Source organism: Phocoena phocoena, chromosome 16 (assembly GCF_963924675.1).
Source record: "Phocoena phocoena chromosome 16, mPhoPho1.1, whole genome shotgun sequence".
NCBI lineage: Eukaryota > Metazoa > Chordata > Mammalia > Artiodactyla > Phocoenidae > Phocoena > Phocoena phocoena.
In genome coordinates this window covers 47,334,897-47,352,011 of record NC_089234.1, presented here as the reverse complement: position 1 = coordinate 47,352,011, position 17,115 = coordinate 47,334,897, and the positions used below count along the sequence as shown (strand labels likewise).

Sequence of the window (17,115 nt, the reverse complement as noted above, 5' to 3'; positions counted from 1 at the left end):
GAACAGTAAAAATCCACCCCCGGCTTCCTTCAGAGCAGTGGATGTGAGGAAGGGCAGAGAGGAGGCTTGCTGGTGTCCTCCCCGGATACTTAAGTGGAGGTCACCAGTACCTGCTCTGTCCTCCATGGGGAGCATGGCTTCTCCCATGAAAGCCAAACAGCAACAAGTTTATTTAAAATTTCATATTTTTAAATCATCTTATGTTTCCCAAGCATTTGGGCCCCATGTTAACATATCAGGTAGGTGGGTCAGGTTAAATCATCTCCTTTTCCAGGTAAGGAAACCATGACCTGGAGAGGCAATCATTTGCACAAGTCATCGGAGTGAGAGTGGGGCAAGGCTTGAAGGCTGCACCCCCCAGGCCGGGGCTTATCCCACCACAGAACGCAGAGCCCAGCATGACTCCATCCTCACCCTGCAGGATCTGCCCTTCCTTGGCTGCTGGCCCTCCGGGAATGATGGATTTCACGTAGATACCTCCACAGAGCACACTTGTGTTAATGCCACCCTGGAAAACACAATGAAAAACTCACCACCCATCTGCCCCATCCTGAAGGGGCCTCCCCCACCTCCCTGACTCAGAGTGCTCCCATCTGCCTTCCGCTCTATCCCATCACCTCATCTCCATGTGACACCATCTTATATATTCACTTGTTTGTTTAGGCTTTATCATCCACTGAGCAGAAGGTTAGATGCTCATAAGAAGTATAACGATATGAGCTGTGTGAGGGAGCTGTGTCATATCCAGCCCAGCACTGGCCAATGGCAGGTGCTCAGAAATGAGTCACATCAATGTACCACATCATCGCTCCACAAGCAGTGACCAGCAAAAGTGGATACCACGATAGGCCCAAAGGCTGGTGCCATGCCTGGCATATTCTGTATCCTTGTGTGTTGGTTTGTGGATACAAAAGCAGAATTCAACCACACAGTATTTTGCAACTTTTTTTTTTAACTTAACAATAGATTATGAACATCCTTACAGGTCACTAAAGATCTAACTTTATCTTTTTCTTCTAATTTTTCCATGTATGTATACACACATACATAAAAATTTTTACATCAGTGGGATTATATAATATCATTCTTGTACAATTTTTATCCTCCCTCCTCCCGGGTCTGCCAGATGGAGCTCAGAAACCAAATGCAAAGTGTCTGTCCCGAATGGAGGTCTTACCAACCTGACGACCAGGGGCCACCCCATTCACCTTTGGCTTGTGTCCCTGAAGCTCCACAATGCTACCCTCTCCTTATTGTCCAGCATAACCATAATTCCACCCACACTGCTTGGAGTGTCTGCTCTTCCCAAGTTTGCCATTGGTCTCCCAGTTTCACTTTGAACTCCCATCCCTCACTGAGGCCGCCACTGACTTTCTTGGTTCATCACTTCTGACGTGTTGCTTGTACTCAGTGATCACTGGGTTATCAGAGATTGGCATATGAGTGCAATGCCCACCAAGACTCCAGATGAACATCTTTCAACTGTTTACTTTCTAAGCTCTCCTAAGAATTCTTACAGTCACGCTGAATCCAAGTGTCCCATCTTCTTTAACCAGCTCCACGAAGTAGATTTCACTGGCATTGTTTTCTGAAGGTGATAGAGGACACGAAGAACCAGTACCCTGCCACGAATGAACAAACAAAAAGAAAGAAGAAGTGAAGGCACTGGCCCTGCCTAAGCAGATGGCACCTCTTAGCTCTCACCTGCTCTCAGGAGCCAGCAGCATTGCACACCAAAAAAAAAATCATAAGTTTCAGGGCTGGGCCAACAGGGAATTCACTCTCCACTTAATCAGCTCCTCCCCGTATGACTTTGCACCTGTCTCTTGGTCTCTCCAGACTTCTTCCCCAATCCACAGAACTGCAATGAGAGATCACCGTCTAACAGTGAGTATGAATGATGCCCAGCACATAACAGGGTCTCAGTAGATTCCCCCTGTTTCTACTCATGATGCAAATATCGTTATGAGAACTGAAGTCATCTAGACACTCCCTGGTAGCTTCACACATGACACCAGTCAAGTGAAGGCATGCTGGATACCAGATACACAGCAGCTTCTGGAGCAGAAGAAAACCTCAGGAGGACCTTCAATCATCTCTAGCAAGGGTAGCTATACTAGGTCTCTACTTTACAGTGGTTGAATTCTTGAGAGAAGAACAGAAGAGAGTATTTTCTACCTCATGCCAGGCATTTTGCTTGGTGCTGTGACATGCATGTCATGTTGATTCATCCGTCCAGTCATGCTACGAGATTAACTGAGCACCAAGAGAAGGTGTACATCCCCATCCTGGGTGATGGAGGAGAGCTGACACAAGGCCTGCTTTCAAAGGTGTGGGCAAGCAGTTAAAGAAACCGATGAGGAGACCTAAGCACCTCGGGGCTAGAAACAGCGGACGCTCTTAACTTTCCTGAGCCTGAGGAGCTAGAGGAGGGACGGCTGATGGAACTGAGCGAGTGGTAAAGAGCTCGAGGGCAAAGAGCTCCTAACAGGAGCTGTGTTCTTCAGCAGATGGCCACAGCCAACCTGAGCACAGGCAGGGTGACAAGCCAGTACTCACTTATCCGCCAGCTGCAGGCTCCCACTAGACTGTGAAGTAAGAGAAAACCTATATAGTGGTCTCTGCCCCCCACCCCTGGCACAGAGCTCCTTCAACCCTTGTAATTTCCTAAGTGATGTATGTGGAATCTAAAAAAACAAACTCAGAAGCAGAGTAGTGGATTGGTAGTTGCCAGAGTGAGGGCGAGGGGTAGGCAGTGGGGAGTATGGGTGAAGGTGTCAGAGGGTACAAATTTCCAGTTATAAGGTAAATAATTTCTGGGTATGTAACGTACTGCATGGTTACTATAGTTAGAAATACTGTATTGTATATTTGCAAGCTGCTAAGAGAGTATATCCAAAACGCTCTCCACACACACACACACACACACACACACACACACACACAATTTTAACTCTGTGAGGGGATGGACCTGCTAACTAACCTTGTTGTGGTAATCATTTTGCTATATATGTGTGTGTGTGTCTATATACATATGTATAGACACACACATATATGTCAATTATATCACAATGAGTGATAAAAAAAATAAAATACAGGGATGTCTAAATTTTTTTTAAAAATTCCTAAGTGATAGGAGACTAGGAGCATCTTTTGTTCTAATATTTGGTCTTTGACCTCAGTTCCTGACACAGAGCTCTCAAATCCCTTGAAATTTTCTGGGTTATAAGAATGCCTTTTGTTCTAAAGAGGGAACTCTGGTTCCTGCGTAGCTTCAGGATGGGGGCTGGTCACCAGAAAACCAAGCCATGATTAGAAGCTTGAAACTTTCCACTCCACTCAACCTCCCATCCTCTGGGAAGGCAAGAGGGGCTAGAGATTGAGCTAATGATCCACTATGCCTGCGTGCTGAAGCCTCCATAAAAATTTCAAAAGTATGGGATTCGTAGTTTCCAGGTTCATAAACACATCTATGCAGAGTACGGCACACCCCAACTCCACAGGGGCAGATGACGCTGCTCTCAGGACCCTTCTAGACCTCACCCTATGCATCTCTTCCTCTGTCTCCTCCCTTGTACCTTTAAAACATCCTTTATAGTAAATCAGCGATAGCAAGGAAAGTGTTTTCCTGGATCCTGTGAGCTGCTCTAGGAAATTAACAAACCCGAGGAGGGGGCCATGGGGACCTCCAATTTGCAGCCAAGTCAGACAGAAGTGTGGGTAACCTGGGGACGGACAACTTCATTGTCATCTGGAGTGGAGGCTGTCTTGAGGGATGGGTCCTTCACCTGTGGGATCTGGTGCTAATTCCAGTCTGTTAGTGTCGGAATTGCTTGATGTGGAAAACCCACCCAGCTGGTGTCAGAGTGTTGTGAGTGGGGTAGTAGTGTGAGATAAAGGAAAACAACTCTCTTTTCCTAGACACAGGGCTTCTGGGCAGAGCCAACCAGAAGACAGAGGGCTGACACAGTCTGTGAGTGTCAGCTCCACGGGGCCCAGAGAAAAACGGAGAGAGGTCTGGAGGGGCAAAAGGAGACCTTTCCATCCAGTGTCTAAGGAAACACAGCTGGAGTCTGGCGGCCCTGGGACTAAAGCAGACAGTTCTCTGCATGCCAGAGCTGGCCTTTGTCTTCTTCCTCCTTGGTGTGTTGTCAAGAGCGAAGGCAATGAGTTGCAGCTTGAGGACTAACTAGAGACCAAGAATACAAGATGTCTGATTGTCCATGCGTGGCCCTCGGCAGAAGCCAGTTATTATCCGTCACAGTTAAAATTAGTGACCGAGGACACTGAAACCTCAAACACTGAGCCCTGGCACTGCGCTAGAAGCTTTGCCTTTTCCCCTTTATATTCTTCTCAACAACCTTGCACTGTAAGAATTTATTCCCTGACATAGCAAATAGAGAACAAAGAGGGACTTTGGAGCCAAGGCTGTTGGGCTCCACAGCCTGTTCTCTTTCCTCCAGATTCTAGAGAGTGAAGCAAGGGAAAGATTACCTTTAATGGTGGAGCAGACAGCTGAGGTCTCAGCCTGGGCATTAAGCTCTGAGTCCGAGCCATTTCCAGTTCTTCAATATTTCTTTCCTGGTCTTGTGTGTGTGATGAAAAACTTCCCAGGTGCCCGTTGCTCAGGCTGTCTGTAGAGAAGACCCCAGAGTTGGCCGTGCTATTCTTCTCCTCGCTTGAGGTATTTCCACAAACACCTATAAAAACAAGCCAAGAAGAAATCAACAGCTTGGAAAGGCTGGCGTCTCAGTGGCATTTTTATGTGGGGCATAGCATTTTCCTCCAATGACAGAAAGACCTTTTATAGCTGCTGGGAGCCATGTGAGTTTAGCACCTCATGAGAGATGATGCATTTAGAATAGAGGAAGGGAAGATTCTGGATGTGTTCTTGAAACTTAAATAGAGCTTGTGTGACCCAATTATGAAAACACAGGAGCAACGGATGGTTATAATGGCAGTTCCCCCTTTTTAAGCTCTTGCCACATATGGGCACCACACACACACACACACACACACACACACACACACACACATATACACATATTTACGTATGGAAAGATATACGTATCTTTCCATGTTTTCAACATACCCACCAGGAAGGTGTGATCCCAGTTCAAACACAAGAAAGCAGAGTCAAAAGGATTACATCTTGCCCAAAACCCCACAACCACCATGTTGCTCTTAAAGCTAGCCTCTTCCAGAGTCCCTGCTGAGCACACCTGTAGTCACCCTGTGATCCAAAGTTCACCGTGTCTGGTTCTTTGGGGGGAACTTGGTACAAACCAGGTGGTGGACTCCCTATGGGTGAAGACTGGGCCACTGATTCCCATTTACCCCATGTCTGACCCTTGAGCTGGCACAGAGCAGAGGAAAGAACATGAGGTCAGGAATCACTAGGTAAAACCCTGGGCAAGGTAATTCACATTTTTGGACCTCAATTTCCTCATATCTAAAATAGAGATAATCTCAACTACCTCATAGGGTTAGTGAGGCTTAGAAATTAAATATAGAGAGATGTTTATACATGTAGAGAGAGAGAGAAAGAGATTACAGCTTAGTACATAGTACTAAGAGCCTCAATACGTGTATTTACCATGCATATGTTAATATCAGCTATTCAACAAATGTATATGGGAGGAAGGAACACAGATCTTCTTTACATCTGGATATGTAGTCACACAAGTAAGTTTACAACTTTTGATACAGACTCATTAGTACTCAGGAAAATGCCCAACTCACACAGTGGATAAACTTAATTTAATGAATCAGATTAGAAGTAGTTCAAGCCTAAAGGTATTCAGTAGAGAGTGGTGGGCCACCGTTCAGTAATGCCTTATTCCTGGCAATTTCTTTATTTTTAACATCTTTATTGGAGTATAATTGCTTTACAATGGTGTGTTAGTTTCTGCTGGATAACAAAGTGAATCAGCTATACGTATACATGTATCCCCATATCTCCTCCCTCTCGCGTCTCCCTCCCACCTTCCCTATCCCACCCCTCTAGGTGGTCACAAAGCACCAAGCTGCTTCTCACTAGCTATTCTACTGTCATTGTCCTTCTAGCAATGTTGTAAGCATCTGTTTATTTTCTTCCACACCCTCCACAAGAGACAAGGACAAGACTTATGACTGGATTAAAACGTCAAGCTGTGCAACGTATATCCTGCCTAACGGAAATACAAGCTAGAACTTCTGTGAGTAACTAAAACTCAATCTGTAGTGGAGGGTGATGTCTGCTCCTGATGGGAAGTCTCTCTGTCTTGTCTTTGATCTCCAGTCTAGAGCACATGCCCCAACAGCAGCCCAACCAGATAGAAACTCACGGCGGTCAAGCCTCTGCCCACAGTGACCAGCCAGAGTCACTGTGGAAGCATCTTCCTCCAACAAAGGTGGCAGCTGTTTCGAGGAACCCCAACTGTGACCAGGCAGAGTTACCAACAGGTGACAGGGGCTCCAGGATGAGAGGACACGTAATTCACAGGCACTGCGGGTACTCCATCATCTGAAACTCTAAAGTGAGGTTGGAGCCTCGCAGACTTTGGGTGCCAGTTTTGGACATCCCCACCCCAGCAGGCCATCCTTGACGCTGAATGGACCCCAGCTCAGCTGCATTATGTTTCCTGATTTTAAAAATAGGATGGTTTGATCGCTCCCCTCTGTCCTTTCCTGTGCAAAGTATGGAGGGAAATACAAGGACAGCTAAAACATTGTGGGAAGAACAGTGACAGTGTAGGAAATCCAACAGAGCAGTGTGTTGGGGCAGGTGCTGTGGAAGGGCCGGGCTAGCCCCTGGGTCAGGTCCAAGCACAGGATGAAAGGCGCATGGCTAAGGCCCCAGCTTTGCCAGCCCCCATCCCCCCACAGCTTCTGGACGAAGGGCAGATGCAGCACCTGGAAAGCCACCTGGTGATGGTGTGTCCATGTGCAAGAGTGAGACAGGGCATGTGGTTTTCAGAGGCCAAGGCCAACGGGGTGACTGTATTTAGAACCAGAAAATGCTGGCTGGTGTGACATGAAGCATTTCTGTACATGAGAGGAGGTTGTACAAAGCTCCTAGAGTGTGGGCCTGGCTTTGTAGGCAGCCTTCTGGAAAATGGCAGGATCACCCAACCAAAATGCTGTGGTGAGCCCGGGTAACTGGGAGGGAAAGGGATATTAACATCCCCCCATTACCACCCCAAACCTGACCCAGATAAACAGAGTCATCTTATCCTTCAGTACAGGCAATTGTTGGCTAGCTATCTAAAGGACGAATAAAATCATCTTTAAAAAAAAAAAAACAACCTTTACTCTTTGGGTTGATCTCTAACATGCTGAGTCTTAACCAAATTAGAACAGAACGCTTGTTATGCACTTCAGCTTCGAGAACAGCCCCCTGTCTCCTTCCCACCGGATTCCACGACTAAGCCCCAAATATGTAGAATTACTGCAGTAGCCACTTTCAATAAGGACTTGGCTGATAGAAAGAGTATCCTCCCTGTCATGCGAGAAGAGTGGCAGAAAAACACACAATAGCTGCATCTAATAAAGAACTAGAGCAGGCTTCTCCCATTCAGCAGGACAAGCAATGGTAGAACCCATTCTGCCCCTGAAATTGCAGAGTTTATTGATTTGTGCCAAAGCCACTATCACGAGAGAGGTAATACAAAAGACCTACACGGACTTAAAGCCCCAGTACTCTGTTTGTAAAAATGTACTCCTTAAAAATAAAGGAGGCTCTCCAGCTTCTGAAAGGGGGTTAAGACATACCTTTTGACTGAGAAATGATTAATTCTATGTTGTCAGGAGAATTCTGAATCATTCTAACAGCCATGTCGAATGTGAAGCCCTCCAGACTGATGTGATTCAAGGCTAATATCTGCCCTCCTGGAAACATAAGACATCTCAATAATCCCATCAAGGAAATGAGAAAGAGCAGTTCCTTAAAGCAGCATCTCTGGCAATCAAAAATGACATACCTGGTTTGATCTTTTTAGCTTTTTCAGCTGGTCCCCCAGGTATAATAGAAGATATAAAGATGCCAGGATCAACTTTGCCTACATCTTCTCCCTCATTGATGACAAAACCTATAATCCAATTATATGAAAGAAGATGATACTTAATGATTTTGCAGCTCAGAGAGGTTAGGTTATTTGCTTGAGATCACACAGCTACTAAGTAGCAATGCTGATATTTGTACCAACAGCTCTTTCTACTCTGCCATGACAGATGGAGAAAAGTGGATTGTCCCGCATTCATAAGCACAACTACAGCTAGGAACATTATGTATTATTGTTCCCATACATAATCAGATCGGAAAAAAAAAGATGATTTTTAATGAAGTAACCCTTCTCTTCTTAAGGGTCTTCGAATGTGGTAAATAGTAAGAGGTGAAAAAGATTGACTACTCTTCCCCATCCCTAAGAATCTAAATATGCTAGAGAAAGGTTATTACGTGGTATTAGACGGAAAAGCCTTTTTCTATCTTATACTTAGATTTTCAAGATCTGCACCCCAAAACCTGATCAGGCCTAAAAGGAAACTTTGACCCCAACATCCCATTGCTGGTTAGGGACATTTAAAGGGAAGAAAAAGAAGTGATCACTGAAAAAGTCAAATTGGGAGAGGACAGGCAGGAAAACGGAGTAGAAAAGTCTAAAGGGAAGATGGCACACACCTCCCCTCTGCCCAGACGGAAAGACTGGGTCCCCCCTGCCAGGAGCCCTCTTACCAAAACCACGGCGTGGATCCCGGCTCAGTGCCACGTGCACAATTTCTCGATCTGGTTCGGCTGTAAAGCTCCTTCTCCTCTTATTTTGTGGCCCTGGAAGTGGAAACAAAGCCCCACATTGTGCTTTTCCCCCAAATTATCAGAGACCTAATACAAAAGGTGTGAACACTATTTCACACACACGCACAATGCTGGGCATGGATGGCTGAACACATACTCTTTTTTTAAATAAGTTTTTTAAATTTATTTTACTGAAGTACGGTTATCTACAATGTTGTGTTAATTTCTGCTATACAGCAAAGTGGTTCAGTTATACATACATATACATTCTTTTCATATTCTTTTCCATTATGGTTTATCACAGGATATTGAATATAGTTCCCTGTGCTATACAATAGGACCTTGCTGTTTATCCATCCTATATATAATAGTTTGCATCTGCTAATCCCAAACTCCCAATCCATCCTTCCCCCAGCCCCCTCCCCCTTGGCAACCACAAGTCTGTTCTCTACGTCTGTGAGTCTGTTTCTATTTTGTAGAAAAGTTCATCTGTGAACACATACTTCTGACCCTCACCAGGTCAGTGTTGGCTCATCAAGGGCAGAGGCAAAGGTAGGTGGGCCATGGTGCTTGCTCTGCAGGACTTACTACAGCTATTCTTTTTTCTGCATTGGTCTTGGGACAAGACAGAATCTGAGCAGAGGTGACCTTGCTGGCAGTGAAAACTGAAACTAAAGTTGGAGCACAGAGATGAGCCAGCAAAGCCTTCCCGTCTTGGGCCCCTAACAGTAGGGGGTGATATGGCCCTGCAGCCCAGAGCAGGGTTCCCCCAGCTTGGGTCTTGGAGGGGACCCAAGGCAGAGCCCTGACGGGCAATCCAGTGTTGACCACAGAGCACGTGGAAAAATCCCCAAAGAGTGACCCGCCCTCCAGCGTTTTCCACATCGCTCCCTCCCCCAACGGACCATGGTGGGACCTGCACACAGTTCATGGTAAAGAGCCACCTGGTGGTATTCCAGATCCAATCCCAGGCTTAACGCTCATCAAATATAAATATCTTCTCTAGCTCAGGAATCTCTTTGTCTTTATGTCCCACTGGGGACCTGCCTGGAGGATATATGACAGAGGGGAATGCCGCCTGCCCTGTATATGTTTTCTGGTGAGTAGTGGGAGATGATATTCTGGGCCCATATGAAGAGTTGTAAAGAAAATGAATGATACGTTTTTCCAGCCACGCCCCTCCACAGCAGGTATTCCTCACGCTGGACTCGAGCGCTGGGAATCTTCACCAGTGCTAACACATTCAGAATCTATGTGCTCAGCCCAAGCCAAAGGTGGACATCATGGGCTTTTCCCAACCATAAGTAGTTTTGTTCTTTTTTTAACATCTTTATTGGAGTATAATTGCTTTACAATGGTGTGTTAGTTTCTGATGTATAACAAAGTGAATCAACTATACACATACATGTATCCCCATATCTCCTCCCTCTTGTGTCTCCCTCCCTCCTGCCCTCCCTATCCCACCCCTCTAGGTGGTCACAAAGCACTGAGCTGATCTCCCTGTGCTATGCGGCTGCTTCCCACTAGCTAACTATTTTACGTTTGGTAGTGTATATATGTCCATGCCACTCTCTCACTTCGTCCCAGCTTACCCTTCCCCTCCCCGTGTCATCAAGTCCATTCTCTACGTCTGAGTCTTTATTCCTGTCCTGCCCCTATGTTCTTTAGGGCCTTTTTTTTTTTTTTAGATTCCATATATATGTGTTAGCATACGGTATTTGTTTTTCTCTTTCTGACTTACTTCACTGTGTATGACAGAATACTCTGGTTTCTCTTCAGATCGAATAAATCTTTCACCTTCTACATAAGTAGTTTTGAGATTAATGGAAAAGCAAAAAGATCGTGAACATTATTGAGGAAGCAAAATGAAGTAGTGGCAAAAGATTGAAAGCAAGAGTCATGTGTAAGGTTTCCTTTACCCCAAGCCCACGGCTTGGCCCGTACCTGTGTGCGTGCTCTGAGCAGGCCGTCCAGAGAGAGGGTCACAAGTCGCTGGCTTCTGGGTCAAACAGATGTGCTCCAGCTGCTCGTGGCCAGGGCAGGGCCTGCAGGGAAAGTCAACAAGATGAGGTAAGATGCCCCTAGAAGGCAACTTCCTGCCATTCTGAGTGTGGGTGGTGGGACCATGCTCATCGGTCAACAGATACATAGACAGACCCCATCAAGGGCTGATCTGGTTATCAGAAGTACACTGGAAAGAATGGCTTTGGGGGCTTTCTATCTTAGAGGGGACCCTAGAGTCACCCAGGCCCCCTATGAACCTCCCACTATCTCTCCTTTGAGTTGAATAAGCAGCCCTTCCAAACCTCCATTTCCTTAACCAGAAAATAAGAATATTCCTATTTCCTAGACTTGTGATGGCCCCAAAATGAGGTAGTAGGTATAAAGTACTCATGCTTTTAGTGGGTCCTGATTTTTCTGTTGTTTGCTTTTTCAGCTGGGCCAGCCATGTTCCAACACCTCCACTGTGATGTTCCAGCACCTCCACTGAGGGCTTCACACAGTAACTTACCTGCTTGATCCTTGCAGATACTGGAGTTGGCTACCCCCTAGTAATACTGAGCTGAAAACAAGAATCTTTCATGCCGGCATTCAGTTGGCTTTGCCGAGCCAGCATTCTAGCAAACAAAGGATGTTCTAGGCCCTAGAAGAATAATGAATTAAGTGGGGACCCTGCCTGACCCACAGGGTCAGCTCTGCTCAAGATAAGCTACATCCAGGGATGAACAAAGTAGAGAGTGAGCAGAAAGAACAGAGGCAAAGCCACAGGACTTAGAGTCCTGGAAAAAGCCAGCACTGGGCCTCATCTGAAGAAGGAAGGCCAGGAGGTCGACCATCTGAACAGATCCATCAGCCCTTCATCACCCAGGTTGGCCCCAACCTCAGGGAGCCCACACCTGCCCCACTGCTTTAGGCAGCCGGCCCAAGGCAGGGATGGGTGCTGCCACCGCACCTCTCACTGCAACCTGGGATCAGTGATGCCCGGTGCTCCGGGCACAGAGCCTGGCGCTGTTCAAGGGGCCAGACCTAGAAAGGGAAAAAGAGGAGCGATGGGGGAGAGAAGGCAGATGCAGGGCGAGGGACAAGCGCAGGGGTGCTCTTCAGAGATTAGGGAGAAAGCCTCACTCCAACTCAGCTCCTGTTTATACTGTGTATTTCAGCAAGTTCAGCCCAAGTTGACTGAGATCCGACTAGAAGTCAGGCCCCGGGCTGGCAAGGGACCGAGGGTAAAGGTGAATCAGACATGGGCTCTGCCTTCTGGGAGCTCCCAGCCCACTGCGAGTTGCAGGATGGGTGCCTTTCATGCCATCTAGAGCTGACCTAAGTGCCCAGGGAGAGGCTTTGGCAGAGCACTCCTGGGTTTCAAAGAAGGAGATATCCCAGCAGACCCAGAGGGGCCAAGAAAGGCCACAAGGGAGGGCCTCTGGAGAAAGGAAGGGATTTTCTGCCTTAGGCTGCCACTGCCCATGTGATCCAAGTCACACGTGCAAGTCTATTGTTTAAAAAGGATAAAAAGCAGCACCTACTGCAAATCACAGAGACTAACACTGTGTGATTCCACTTGTACGGTAGAGTGAGGTCCTTAAAGTAGTCAAATTCATAGAAACAGAAAGTAGAATGATGGTTACCAGGGTCTCAGGGAGTGGGGATGGGGACTTGTCTTTTAATGGTCATAGGTTCAGTGTGGCAAGATGAGAAGAATTCTGGCTGCACCAATGTGAATATACTTAACAGTACGCCGCTGTCCACTTAAAAATGGTTAAAAGGGTGAATTTTATGTTATGTATATTTTACCACAATTAAAATAAGCTTTTAAAAATGCAAACCTAAAGAAAATAATGCCATTTACTGAAAGTCTCCGCATGCTGGCCTCAGAGCTGAGGAGGAGACAGGCACGTCACTGTTCTCTGGAAGTTCCCCGTTTACAGGACAGACAGATGCATGTGGATGTCGGGGTGGAGGGGCCCTGGGGGCAGCTGCTTGAAGGCGAGCCAGTGGTGCTGGCCAGGGCAGTCAGGAAAGGCTCACAGAAAAGGTGCCATGAAGTACGTGGGGCAGGGATTGTATGTCAGGGTTGGCACCCTGATGGCATCCCCGTTCTAAGCAGTGCTGAGCACACAGCTGCTCAGGCTCGACACTGGGAAGCGGGTCCCATCTCTTGCGTGTCAGTGTCTGCATGCCGTCCCATCCTTCCCGTCCTGGCTCTGGCCCGCTGGTCAGCAGCACCACCTGCTCCTGCCACACGGGCCCTCTGCTTGTCACCTCTGTGAGCGCCATGAAGCAGGGGCTGTGTCCGTCCTGCCCACTGCTGAGTCCTCAGTGCACAGCTCGGGGATGGCACACAGCAGACACTCAACCAATTTTTGTAGCAAGAGGAACTGGGCCTTCGCTCATGGCATTCCTGCCTATCTCCCCTCCTTCTCACTGTGCCCAAACCCATGGTTGGTCAAGACCCGCTGTCACTTCCCCCATGCAGCCCTCCTCTGTCCCCTTATCTGGAAATCACCTCACTCTCGGGGGAGCGATAAAGCTGTATCTGTGTCTGCCTTAAACATTTAACCATTCTATCCCCTTTAAGAGGGTTTGTGTTCCTACCTTCTCCCCTAGAGACTAGGGGAAGGGCACCAACATTAGGACACTCATCACAGACTCATCCCATCTTTAGGGTTCTATAACACCATTTAATTCCCACAGCCACCCAGTGGGGTGGGCATCACTGCTCCCACCACTAGACAAATGAGGAAAGAGAGGCACGGGTGTTACAAACAACTAGCACAACACCACACGCAGCAGACAGCTGAGTAGGTGTAGGTGGATTTCCACGGCATTGGGCTCGTTCCAGCGCTCTGCCTGAAGGGGACCCTGGGCTGGCTGATCTTTGCACCAGCCACAGCAAGGATGATGCACTTCTCCTCCGTGCACAGGGATGACAGAGCCGGATGGATGCAGCCCTTGTCCCACCTCAGACCGGCCAGAGCAGTGGTGGGCAGTGCCACCTGAGCTCAGCCTCAGCTCGTGCTGATCTAGCCTCAGATATGGTCCTCCTTCTGCCCTAGAGCTTCTTGAGTGTCCTGGGCATCTCACACACCCCCTCTATCCCCCCACCTTGCCCAACGGTATAGGAGAGTTCATACCTCCCACAGACAAGCTTGCACCAGAGCGGGATGGGAGCCGGTGCACAAGTGTCCACTCCCTGGTCCTTCAGACAATTCTGGGAGGACTTCTGTGCACTTCTCATGGCATTAAGCCCTGGCTGCCCACAGCAGCTATCTTGATGACACTGCCCCCTTTCTTTTCACTTTCCCTTCTCCCCTGTCTCACTTACCCTGCTCACTCCTGCTTCTCGGCATCACCTCCACAAAAACCACCTGCACCCAAGTCATTGTCTTGGGCTGTGCTTCTGGGGACCTTCTAGATGGCCAAAGACCCTAGATTTCCCTTTTCATGGAAGGTGACCCATAACCTCTGACGTGAGTTACTAAGGGTTGTGAAAGTCTGGCATTCATAAACTAAAATTAGAGGAGAACCAGAGATTGCTGAGGACTCCAATTCAGCTTCCTGTTGAGAAGGCTGGCTGCCTTGCAGCGCTGCCCATCCCCTCCTGTGCGTGCCCACTGGCAGGTCACTGGAAGGGTGCTTTGCAGTCAACACATTCTCAAGGTGGCCTTGAGCTAGTCATGGCTTCTTCAGGCTTTTAATCTATAAAGTGCTATAAAGTGCTATCAGTTTGAATGACGGATTAAAGATGGCCACATATGCTTTGACACTCCTACATCAGGAGGTGGGGTCTGTTTCTGCTGCCCCTGAATCTGTGCTGACACGTGACTACTTTGACCAAGAGAGTATGGCAGAAGTGACCATGTGCCAGCTCCAGGCCCAGCCTTTCAGGAGACTGGCAGCTCGCCTTGGGCCCTTGGAGCCCTGAGCTGCCATGTAGAAGCCTCACTACCTTCCACATGGAGGCACCACATGGAGAAGGGCCTGAGACCACACTGGGATTGAGAAGGGCCCAGCTGAGCTCACCATCCCAGCCATCCCCACTGAGGGCCTGGGCACATGTACAACACAGTCCTGGAGCCTCCAGACCAGTCCTGATGAGTACCCTCAAGAGAAGCAGAAGAATCGCCCAGCCAAGCCCTGCCTAAATTTGTAACCCAGAAAATCGTGAAACAGAATAACAAAATGCATGTTGTTTTAAGTCACTATGCTTTGGAGTTGTTTGTTACGCGGTAACAATAATACATAGTTCTGCTTCATCATTATTGAGTTAGTTTGCAGTGCGTGGAGATGCATATTTGCATCAACAAGATCTGGAGCAGTAATTTTCTAAGAATTACTTTAAGATATAATATATGCATTGCCATTCAAATCAATCACCCATACCCTCTCGCTGAAGCAGATGTATAACTCATTCCAAAAAACAGCTCCCTCCCACAGGCCCCTTCATTGGTCCTGTGCTGCTTGTGAATCTGTGCTATTTATAGAACTGGTAATGTAAGTGCAATCCAACTTCGAGGCTATTTTAAAATTTGTGGATCATTATGTTATAATGTGAAGTTGTGTTGATGAGCTCATTATTTTCCCTTGCAAATTAAATCGCAAGCAATCCATCAAAAGAGAACGCATCGGCAATGTAGAGCTTAGGAGTACAGACTCCAGGGCCAGCTGTGTGTGTTCAAGTCTCACGCTGGGAGAGAACAGAAAGTACTTCACAGGGTTGCGAGGGCTAATGTAGTTGACGGGTACAGTGCCTAGAACAGTACCTGGCTAAATAGCCTATCGCAACTTGTTTATTTTGTCCCCTTCAATTTTGTAGCATCACCTAGCTCTTTCTCCACCAAAAGATAGAGCAACGCAGCAGGGAGACAGGGGATGTCTGTCCCGTGTCTAGCATAGATCTGGCCCACAGCTGCCCTTCGGGAAATCTCCGTGGATTTAGTTGATAATTACCCAATGAATGCATACTCCCCTTAGACATTTGACATCCTTTAAACAACGTCTTCACGTATGGATTACTCCAGAGCACCGAGTACATGATGCTTTGGGCCCACAGAACAGATATGTCAAACCCACCTGCCTCTCAGCCCTTGCGCCCTGGTCCCCTTGCTGGTGTCCACAGTGAAGTTATCCAGTGACGTGGGTAGCAGGCCTCCTGCCGCACCCTCCAGCCCGGGTACAAACAGCGCATTTTCTGAGCACGACAGTCTCTGGATCCAAGTGAGCGGCTTGGACTGGGCCAGGTGTGCAAGACTCAGACTGGCCATTTGCACACACTTATCATAGTCTGCAATGTGGGAGAAACAGATAAACATAAATACAAGAATGATGCTGGCCCCATCGCTCTTGTGGCAGCCACACATCACAGGCCCCAGGCTCTGTCCCGGCTTTTCTTTGTCTGCATGGAGGGGCCTATTTTTCCTCATGCTAGCACGTGGAGCTCCTATGATTAGCCCTGAGAACGCCACGTCTGCCTAATTAGCACTGACTAAGGAAAGAAAACTCAGACACACAGGAAGGAGGAAACAAGATGCCCTCCACCCCCTGGCAGCTGACAGGCCTTGGAGCCATGGTTCACGGCAGTGTCACAGCGCCAGCAGAGCCTTGTATAAAATTAACCGCTGTCATCCGCTCTGCTCGCTGCCTTTACAAACCATCCTCCAAACGTTGTTTTAACAAATAGGTCTGCAAACTACCTGAGCTCCCAAGATTACGCTCTGCCCTGTGGAATGTAATCTTTCATCTCTACACGGCTTAGTTTCCTTGGTAATAATATTTAAGATCCGATTTTCTGAAATATGAATACGGATCAGATGTGTTGTCTCCCAGCTTTCACACTTCCCTTCCTCCCTTCCTGCAGAAAGAGGTAATAAATGATTCTAATGAGCCCAGGAATGTGAGTGGTTCTCACCACTTCACTCTTCACGTCATTCGTAGGAAACTGGATTTGATAGACAGATTCCTTGAATTAACTAGGATTTACACAAAGCCCAGTTTGTATTTTGAAAAAAGTAAATGATGACTGTGTTCCAACCATCTGTTCCCTGTTAAAACCAAGAAGGAAAGAATGCTCGGGCACACGGCGTTTGTATGGCTCCAGTTGTACGTGTGTTTGTGTGTGTGTGCGTATCTAAAGCACAGTGAAATGCCTTCACTGATAGCATGCCCATGAGCATTTATTTCCTCAAGCAGACAGCCCCCCTTTCCTGCAGTGGTGCCTGGTTCATTGTCGGGACTGTGCCCACTGAAAAAGGTAGACTTTAAAAAATACTTTTTGAGAACGTTCTGTGTCTAGGAGGCATTAGGTACCATCATTCACATACAGTAGGCAAGGAAGAAAGGAG

The 17,115-nt window shown here is 47.4% G+C and overlaps 1 protein-coding gene across 1 annotated transcript in view; it reads right to left on the bottom strand.

The window, feature by feature from the left end:
* Positions 1-253: 253 nt before the first annotated feature.
* Positions 254-17,115, bottom strand: part of LOC136136029 (FERM and PDZ domain-containing protein 2-like) — an 85,811-nt gene continuing 68,949 nt past the window's right edge. Inside the window, exons 18-24 of the mRNA XM_065893912.1 lie at positions 15,848-16,058; positions 10,718-10,818; positions 8,714-8,806; positions 7,962-8,069; positions 7,753-7,869; positions 1,518-1,588; positions 254-508 (exon numbers count right to left, since the gene is read on the bottom strand). Coding sequence (XP_065749984.1) covers positions 254-508; positions 1,518-1,588; positions 7,753-7,869; positions 7,962-8,069; positions 8,714-8,806; positions 10,718-10,818; positions 15,848-16,058 — 956 coding nt within the window. The remainder of the gene's footprint in view (positions 509-1,517; positions 1,589-7,752; positions 7,870-7,961; positions 8,070-8,713; positions 8,807-10,717; positions 10,819-15,847; positions 16,059-17,115) is intronic.